This window comes from Branchiostoma floridae, chromosome 11 (genome assembly GCF_000003815.2).
Source record: "Branchiostoma floridae strain S238N-H82 chromosome 11, Bfl_VNyyK, whole genome shotgun sequence".
Taxonomy (NCBI): Eukaryota; Metazoa; Chordata; class Leptocardii; order Amphioxiformes; family Branchiostomatidae; genus Branchiostoma; species Branchiostoma floridae.
Window position 1 is genome coordinate 18538306 of NC_049989.1, and position 8954 is coordinate 18547259.

An 8954-nucleotide genomic window follows, 5' to 3' on the forward strand; every position below is an offset into this window, starting at 1 on the left:
CTGTAATGATATGTTGCCGGACTGCGGTATAGTGTCCAAGTGTTTGTGCAACCATGTTACCATTGGCGATCCAGACATAATTGATTTTTTTTAGTGAAAGCAATATCGTCTGTGTCTTTACGAGGCGCTTTATTACCCATATCGTTGTTTACCATTTGGAACTTCATACCAGTGCAACGCAGATGCAAGCAAACGATGATTAAAGGTTGTTCAGCTGTGTCAACTATGTATCATTCGGGTATAACTTAAGAATGCCATTTTGCGCAATTGTGAATCCTGATACATCATCAGCAGAGCAGGCGACTGCAAGCTTCCTCCAGTTCCGTCTATCGGCAGTTCTGTTAAGCTTAGTTGAAAGGAAGGTTTATTTTCCAAACACATTAGACACAATGAGGATCTCGTTAGATGTCAGTACAATGTACAACTGACGTGTAAAAGAAAACATTCCTTTCACAGCTAATTGAAAAGCTTGCACTGTCCAGGCAGTGAACATACAAATGAAACATGCCAAGGTGTTAGTGACAAAGCCAATAATCGCAGAAAGGGGAAGTGATTACAGGTAAAAGGTGATTATGTTTGCTTACTTTTAGTGAGATATCTAAACGGGTACACTGCATTTGTGCATAGTTCCTCGTCTTTTGTCCTCTCTTGCTTATACACCCGCAGCATGGTAACCCAACAACTTGCTACCAGCGTGACTTATTCAAGCAAAATGGCTTACGTGCTGATAATCACGTAAACACATTGCATGAGAGATGAAACAGCTGCACCGACTATAAAAATCAAACTTTCTGAGGCCTTGTGCCAACTTCCTATTGATTTCCAGAAAGCACCAACAGTTGTTTAAGAAATCTGAAGATTGGAAAGTTAATTTTTTGTTATTGTATTCACCTAAGACTCTTAAAATTTGGTAGAAACACACTTATAGTTGGGCTTCATATCGAGACTGTATCATATGTGTAAACGTGCCTAGGTACCCTTCAGAATGGACAATTCTGACATAAGTTTGCGTTGTCAGCGGTTTTATCTACATTTAAACCAGACTTTGGTATAAACAGTCTTTTTCAATGTACACAAGAAGCGTACGGGTCAACTTCATACCTACCGCCAATCAATGGAATCAGGCAAAATTTCTTTGCAAGGGCAAAATAGATAATGTGCGACTTTATCGACCTACGAAGCTTTTTTACAGGTTTTGCAACAATACTATGGCGTAGAAAAAAACCAAACAGATGTCGATGTTTCAGCTTTCGCAGCATATGCTCTGTACATCTGTTTGATTTTCTGCTGTTATGTTGATCTTATATGTGGGTCGCAGGCCCGGAAACGAACGATTTGACTTTAATTAGTTTTGAGGAGGATAATAACAAACTGTAAAGAATTATATTAATGCCAAATCTTATTACTTTGTGCATCTTTTCACATTTTAAAATGTGAAACATGAATGGCTTCCTCGACCACAAAAATAATAGATAGCCCATTAGTCGTGTGAACTTCCGGCGATCCTTGAACGATCGTTCGTTGACGACAAATCTAATTCAGATATACAAGAGGGATCTAGGCAATATTAAATATTGCTAACAGATCGTTCAGAGACCAACAGCAACCCTGCAGGGGAGGGACCACTGAGAGTGAATTGTGTAACCCTCGGGCGATTTGTGCGATCGTTGAGGGCTACTTTAGAAATAGTTTTTTCCGGGTATATAATGACAATGACAATGAAGTTTATTGCATATTCATGCCCCATTGGGGCTAAATGCAGTCAGTTTGGTACATAGTAAGTAATCGGAAAGCTATACATATATATTACAGTTTACATGCTTCTTCTCCCTTCTTAAAACATGCGTGTACGAGCTTACAGAGTTTTTCCAGTATATCGTAGTTAGATGATGACATAAGGTATTTGAACAGATTTTCCTTCGTCAGGTGCGCATATTTTTTATCTATTTGTGTAGCATTAGCGAATGCATTTCGCAGATCTTTGTACAGCGAACACTCTAGGACAAAGTGTACTTCGTTTTCTACATACATGAAACTCTTATCGCAAAATATACATAGTCTATCATCAGGAGGAGTTCGGTTATATCTACCAGCTTCAATTTCCAGTGGATGATCGCTTATCCTTAGTTTGGTCATGGCCCGGCGATATCTAAAATTTGCTATATCCAGATATTTTTCTCTTTCATACGAATGCTTAAATTTTCTGTAAGTTCTTAACTTATTTCCTTGATTTTCCGTCGTGCCAGGAGAGTTAAGATCTGAGAAGAAGTTTTGAATAAAGTTGTCTTTTAGTCTTTGTTTTATTTCGGACTGGGCGAATGAAGTGTTGCGATCACTGTTAATCAATAGGTAGGCAAAACCTGACTCCTCCAGGATTTTACTAACATTGGATAACCAGCATGGTATGTTACGTTTGTGTAAGTCCTGTTGTACACGGAGAGCTTCAAATTGAAGGCTACTTGTTGGTACTTCTTTAACTAATCTTTTGTAATACGAATACAATCTTGTATACACTTCGATCCACGGGGGGTACCTTCCAAGTTCTGCCCTTGTTGCAAGGTTACTCGCATTTTTTCTTACCCCTAAAATTGATTTGAAAAACTTAAGATGAAGTTGTTCAATAGGAGACTTGTCATTTAATCCACTCTTGCCCCATACCTCTGCCCCGTAAGTTAATATTGGGACTATGCAGGCATCAAATATAAATGTTCAGCTTATCGTTTGTCCGGAAAATCTTTATGAACGTAAAATAACTTATTTTCAAATAGATATTCTGATCTTGCCATGTCATAATCATACACAATGAAAATGCATGATTATACTCTTGCTCTTCAATGCATTCACGCCTGTTTATGTATTTATTCGAATAGGTTAGGCATACATGTAAACTAATTATACCATTATTTATGATGTAAGAGAATTATTTAATGATTTACAAGAGTTTCAAATACACTTGTGTCGACCGTTAAATGACCATTTAGCAGCCGACATTCTCATTATAGTAGTTTGAACTAATCCATCCATAGGGCCCCTTTTCCACTAGACGGTTATCGATTGATTAGCAACCAGCATTGGATTTGTGTAACCCTTGTTTTTATAATGGGAACGTGATGCAAAATTACAACAAAACAAACACAATGTAAAAATCGTTCTCGGATTATATAGTTGAGCGATCTGACAAATATTCGATGGCTTCTCATCCGCAGCCTCTAGTGAAAATTAGGCGTACAGAAAGTTTATCTCCTTCTGTATCAGAGTTTGAGTAACTTGAAAACGTTCTTTGCCTTTTTAAATGTTCAGATTTAACTCGACAGACTTAAAGAAAATACATTACATAAGGACAAACAATGCCCTTGCTTAAAGAGACAATTTTACTGAGTTTCCAGAAAATGTGTTGAGTAAAAACTTAAAGCTCTTGTAGACCATTTCGACATACGTTTTAATTAAATGTATTCTTAGAAAAGAATAGTGAACAATTATCGTGAGATCAGACAACCGACAGAGTTTCAGCACACCTGATTTTATTCACAATTTATCACAATCAATGTCCAGATCTTGGAGATAAAAGCAGACTGAAATGTTTTCGTCTAAATAATTTCGTGCATATCACCACAAACATGGTTTGACGTCCTTGTTTACTTTACTTAAAACACTCGTGTTGCTGGCATCAAGCTAAACGAACTATTTCAACTTAAACCGTTGATGTTGCTTCCGTACTATAATTCCATCTGAGCATGTACAAGTACGATGTTGCTACACATGACACAATCTGTAGTCAAAAGGCGAAAAAAGGTCATGGTTATTGCTTCCATTGTTTTGAAACAAAGCTCGAAACTGTACAGCTATTGATTCTACCAACAAAGACGATCTTTGATTCTAAATTTCCCATGTAGAGGATTGTTTCATTCAAAGTTTCCTAGCTGAATTAAAATCTATACGATACAAGGAACGAGTGATGAGAACGACAAGTAAGAAGCCAATATTATCATTTAGTAGACTGCATTAAACAAACTCGAAATACACATGGAGATGATAAGTCCAAGGCTCCAAGCTGCTAGGGAGCCGTTATTGCAGTCTTGCCCTAAAAATACAGAAATGCAAAAAGATGAATTTTGAAGTATAATAAAAAGATTTAAAATATCGAATTAAAATGCATATGTAACAATTGAGCATTATAAGACAGGAATAACTATTCTTTAATCATTTGATGCCAGAGATCAATTACCTAATGCTACGAATGGTAATATCACATCATAATGTAATGAGTGAGGTGTTCTTACGTTTGGTGAGCCTCATTGCGACAGCTCCGTCATCTGACGAAGCCTCTTCCTGAGAAGCCTTACAGAGCCACGGTGGATTTCCTGCTTTCGACAAGTACAGTTCTCCGGTGTCCCCCAAATTCCCTACATCATAGACCTATGAAAGAATGAATAGCAAGAATCTTGATAGCTTTCTTGTTTCTTTGTTTGAGCTATTTAGCCTAAATACCTGGTCGCTAAGATGCTACAAGAAGGAATTCTTCTCATGTCAAGGGACAAAATCGCATGTACAACATCCTTTTTATTTCTTTGAAACCTACACAGTCAAGCAAGCGTTCATGTTGACGGACTTGTTTATTCTACCAGGATAATTTACGACTGTATCTATCCATTAGTAACAACCCTGCGGTTCCTAAGTAACCAATGTAGTGATAAATCCGTGATTATAGCACCTTATTTTCAGCTTTGCCACTGCGTTAAATTGACGATTAAACGTCAGTAGGTAAGGAAGTAAAAAATACCATGTCGACGGAAAGGCATTACACGAATTAACGGCTTCAGGTGGCTTGCACAGTTTACTTACAAAACAATGGTAGTCAGGAATGTTGTCGGCTGACACACTACGCTCCATAGTCAACAAGTAGCCCTTGTTTGCCGAGTCACTTGTCCAGTTTGCCACACACTGATACTGGCTTTGTTGGGCAACTTTGTTTGCCTCTGTTGATTACAAAAATGCTACCTTTCATTAATCCTTTTAGTAAGTAATGGGGCAGTAAAATTAGCCACATGGACCAAGTCTATATGATTGTATAATCTCTGAATATGATAAACATAATCATATATATATACATAGTATATATAAACATAATTACTTTTTTATGACTAAAAGAGGTCAATATTGGAGTCCTTATTGTTTTAACGTCCTTGGTGTATCTGTTAGGAGTATTTCCCTATTTTAGAACTTTAGAACATTCTATAGCCTTCTAGAGTAAAACGGCGTGCAGTATTAAGATATGTTATAAATGATTACCATTGTAACAATAGAGTGTGTTGCAGTCACGAGTGTAAATTACAAAACAGTACCCACTTGGGCATGCACTGTAAGAAATGTTCATCACTGTAGGATCCTTGCATGCGTCGACTGCTGACACCGGATCATAACACAGTATGCCATTCTCGTTGTAGGTCATCTCAAAAACTCCTTGAATTGGGTACGTCTTTGCGACTGGATTTATTTCTGAAGCAACAGGCAGTCGTTCAGGTCAGTTCAGTTCTTCACCCACAGAGGTCAGTTAGGAAAGTCGTATAGGAAAATAAATCATCTTGCAAAGTTTAAACCGGTGAATCTGCAGGGAACTAAGTGTCATCGATCTATTTCTAATATTGTTTTAAGAAACGTTGGGAATGGCTAGAAAAGTGGTAGGCACAACGCATGTTCAATGCTTATCCAACCGAATCATTTAAAAAGACCAATGTCAAAAGATTTGGATCATTCTGCCAGAAAACTTACGAAACAGTCCAACATTCGTGCCGACATTTCCCAGCGAAGAACAGTCAAGACTGGCGAGAAGTGGAGAGTCTCTACCTGAAAGCAGTGGAAATGCAAGGTATAAGAATAATTCAAATATATGCAAATAAAATCATATGTCCCATTATGCGCTTATCATTGTCAATGTCTACGGTTTCAGATGTTAAAAATGAAACGTTAACGTCAATTAAAAATAAACTTCCTTGTATTAAAAATTCAACTTTTCTTTTCTTCATACGTTTACTTGGCCATGAAATGTTGCTGAAGTTGCACCATTTCCAATTCCTGCTATCATAGAAACATATAATTCAATGGTTTTCTTACCTAAGTCAAGTCGCGTAAAAGTGCTGTCTCTCTGTTCAATAACAATGCAGCGGTATCTAGAATGAACGTATCCATTTTTAAAGACAACATGTAAGATAATCCCTCATAACCCATGTCATATGCCTACACGCGTATGGCATGCACTATAATAATAGTATAGATTGTAGGGCACAACATTGCTGCGAAATATTCCCTTTAATTCATATATTAGCATTTCAATAATTTCTGTGCCTCTATAAGTAGTGGTTAACTAAGTAACAAGATGGACCAACTGTGTGCAAACACATCACATCAAATTAAATGTATTTCGTGAAAATACAAGGAAACATGTGTGCGACTATTTACCTAAGTGATCCTGTTGCGTTCACGAACAGACGAGTGGTGTAAATGCCGTCACCATTTGGCCCATTTTCACAGTCAATCTGCATGAAGAGACTGCCCGATGTGTCGAAAAGGGACATGGTAGTCTCATTAACCGACAGAGTTCCGACATTATCGGGTATCCTCGGTGTGTATGTCTTGTATACCCACTCGCCCACCACATTTCTGGGAAAGGTGCAGGCTGTAAAGCAAGTCAGACAGATAAATCTTTACATTTATCACACCCTTCCAACTAACATTGCTGTTGTACATAAATCTTCGAAGATTATGGGGCGTTCTCTGCCGAAGGTCATTTACCACCTTTCCGTTTCTAGCCTACAGTACTAAAGGACAATTCATCCATATTTCAAAGTAAAAAAAAAAAAAAAACACTCATTTATATTTACAGATTATAGTGTAAGATGTTGACGGTAGCAAAATTTGAGATATACACGTGTATGTTACTTTCATTGAAATTTAGCTACGACTTCTAAGTAGGGACGTCGATCAAAAGGCAAACACATCCAATGAGCACACAAGCAGCTCACAGAAGCTCCGGATGTTCCATCTATCTACCGAATCTTTTTCATGCTGACATGTCTGTTCCATAAACCCAGGTTTCAAACGTAGAAATACGTTTCATTTACCTGCGATGACTGTGTCAACGGCTGACACGATGACAACGATGAAAACAACGTAAGCGGCTTTCATGTTTTGTGGCTCCTGAGTGGTTTATGTTCCTACTTCTTCTCTCACTTCCTCGTCTGTCCCGTGACCTGTTGCTAAGTCTGTTGTACTGTTCCTCAGCATGGGTACTAAAAACGCTTATCTGGCCAACAATCACTTAGCACACATTCCATTGATCTCGACCTATGAGCTATGGTGCATTAGTAAAGCTGGTGGCAGGTGGACACGACCTGAGTCAGTCAACAACATTACTCAATGACATCACCTCTGACTTCAAATACCTCTACTGAGTGCGAAATACCAAACGATTCAACTATTAGCATATCTATATAAACACAAATACTTAAAAATACTCAAGCGTTTTATCATCCGGTAAGACATGAGGCTGTGACACAAATACAGTATACATTTACTGGTAACACTGAACTTAACAGAAATGTAATTAACTCCTCAGTGGATCAGCAGTCATTTATAGGTGCCATATATCAGAAAAGTACAGTGTACTTGGGTTTGGTTCCATGTTATCGAACCGTCTCCAAAGGATGTAGAGATAATTGCGACCGGACAAACCAGCAACTCATGGGATCTTAAATGGGTATCTCGCTGGTCTCGCGGCAAGTCGGCAACTTCACTACAAACCGGTCAAGTGACTTGCCCGAGCAATCAATGAATTTCATCGATAAAAAGGAACGCGCTTTGTACGTTTCGTTGTCTTTTAGTCATACTTGTATTTTGCATTACATCCCAATCATAAGATCAAGGGTAGCAAAAATAATCCGACTTAGGTCGTGCGTGGTCGCCAAAGTTCCACAGTCCAGTGAGATGCGAGTTTAACGACAACAAGTCAGAAGCCAGACGTACGTCATGTTTACCAGACAGGTAATGTTTGTCTGACACACAGATTACAGTGGGTCGTTATGGCGGCCGAAGTACAGTCCGCAACGTTTGTTCAGCAGCTGTATTGCTTATCTGATAAGGATGTTTGACTTACTCAGCTGATCGCAGACGCGGGCTCTTAAGCTGTTTTTTTCTTTATCAGAGGTCATTTTCTATTGCACTGTCGCGATATGGCTTGTCGTTTAGTCCTCGAAGTGTTTTGTCTCTCTACTTTTTTGTTCTTGCCAGCGGAGAGCTTTCTTCCGAATCACTGGAGTTCGCATTACCCGTTGAACCCCACGGATTACACTCATGAAGACATCACTCAGTTTGGCGTTCTGAAAGCTGTCGCCAAGTTTTTCGAAGACAACCCGCCTTCTGGTACATCTTTTACCTCTGGCCAGCTACAGAACCTGATTCCGTTCACACCAACAAATGTGTTTCAAACATATTTCGGAGGTAGATTCTTTCACATATTTCATTCTAATACATTGTTGACAGAAAATAGAGGCATTTGGTTCATAGACGGATATTCGTACATGTACTTCCTTATAATGTTAATAGATGTACACTGACAAATTGACTTATGTAATGTCTTATATTGCTAGACACATACAAGGTATTTGGGTATATGAATATTTGGAGTTTTAACTTTTCACACTTAAGTTTCTAGGGTATAAACATGTTACAGTTCATTTGTCTATTTATCTATACATTATCCATTCATTGACTATAATTGAATTTATATGTAGGATATTTTTATTATGTCAAAACTTTTATTTTCAATCACTTTAAAAGAAAATGACCAGAACCCATTTTCATCAATCATATGGTAACCCTTCGTTTTCTTTGTTGCATATATAACTAATATGATTACTAATTCTCATCATTACTTCATTTGTCCCATGACTTTTATTCGT

The 8954-nt window shown here is 38.0% G+C and overlaps 1 protein-coding gene across 2 annotated transcripts; it reads right to left on the minus strand.

Annotated features, from left to right (window-relative positions):
* Positions 1 to 3501: 3501 nt before the first annotated feature.
* Positions 3502 to 7307, minus strand: LOC118426414. Of its 2 annotated transcripts, XM_035835785.1 has the most exons (8): positions 7119 to 7300; positions 6457 to 6673; positions 6112 to 6167; positions 5770 to 5844; positions 5347 to 5496; positions 4843 to 4976; positions 4281 to 4416; positions 3502 to 4081 (listed from the first exon to the last, which is right to left on the minus strand). In XM_035835785.1, the coding sequence occupies exons 1-8, from the start codon at positions 7180 to 7182 to the stop codon at positions 3990 to 3992; spliced, it is 924 nt and encodes a 307-aa protein (XP_035691678.1). In that variant the 5' UTR covers positions 7183 to 7300; the 3' UTR covers positions 3502 to 3989. The 2 variants fall into 2 exon arrangements, with proteins under 2 accessions (XP_035691678.1, XP_035691679.1); XM_035835786.1 differs by lacking the exon at positions 5347 to 5496 and having other exon boundaries at positions 7119 to 7307.
* Between the last annotated feature and the right edge of the window lie 1647 nt (positions 7308 to 8954).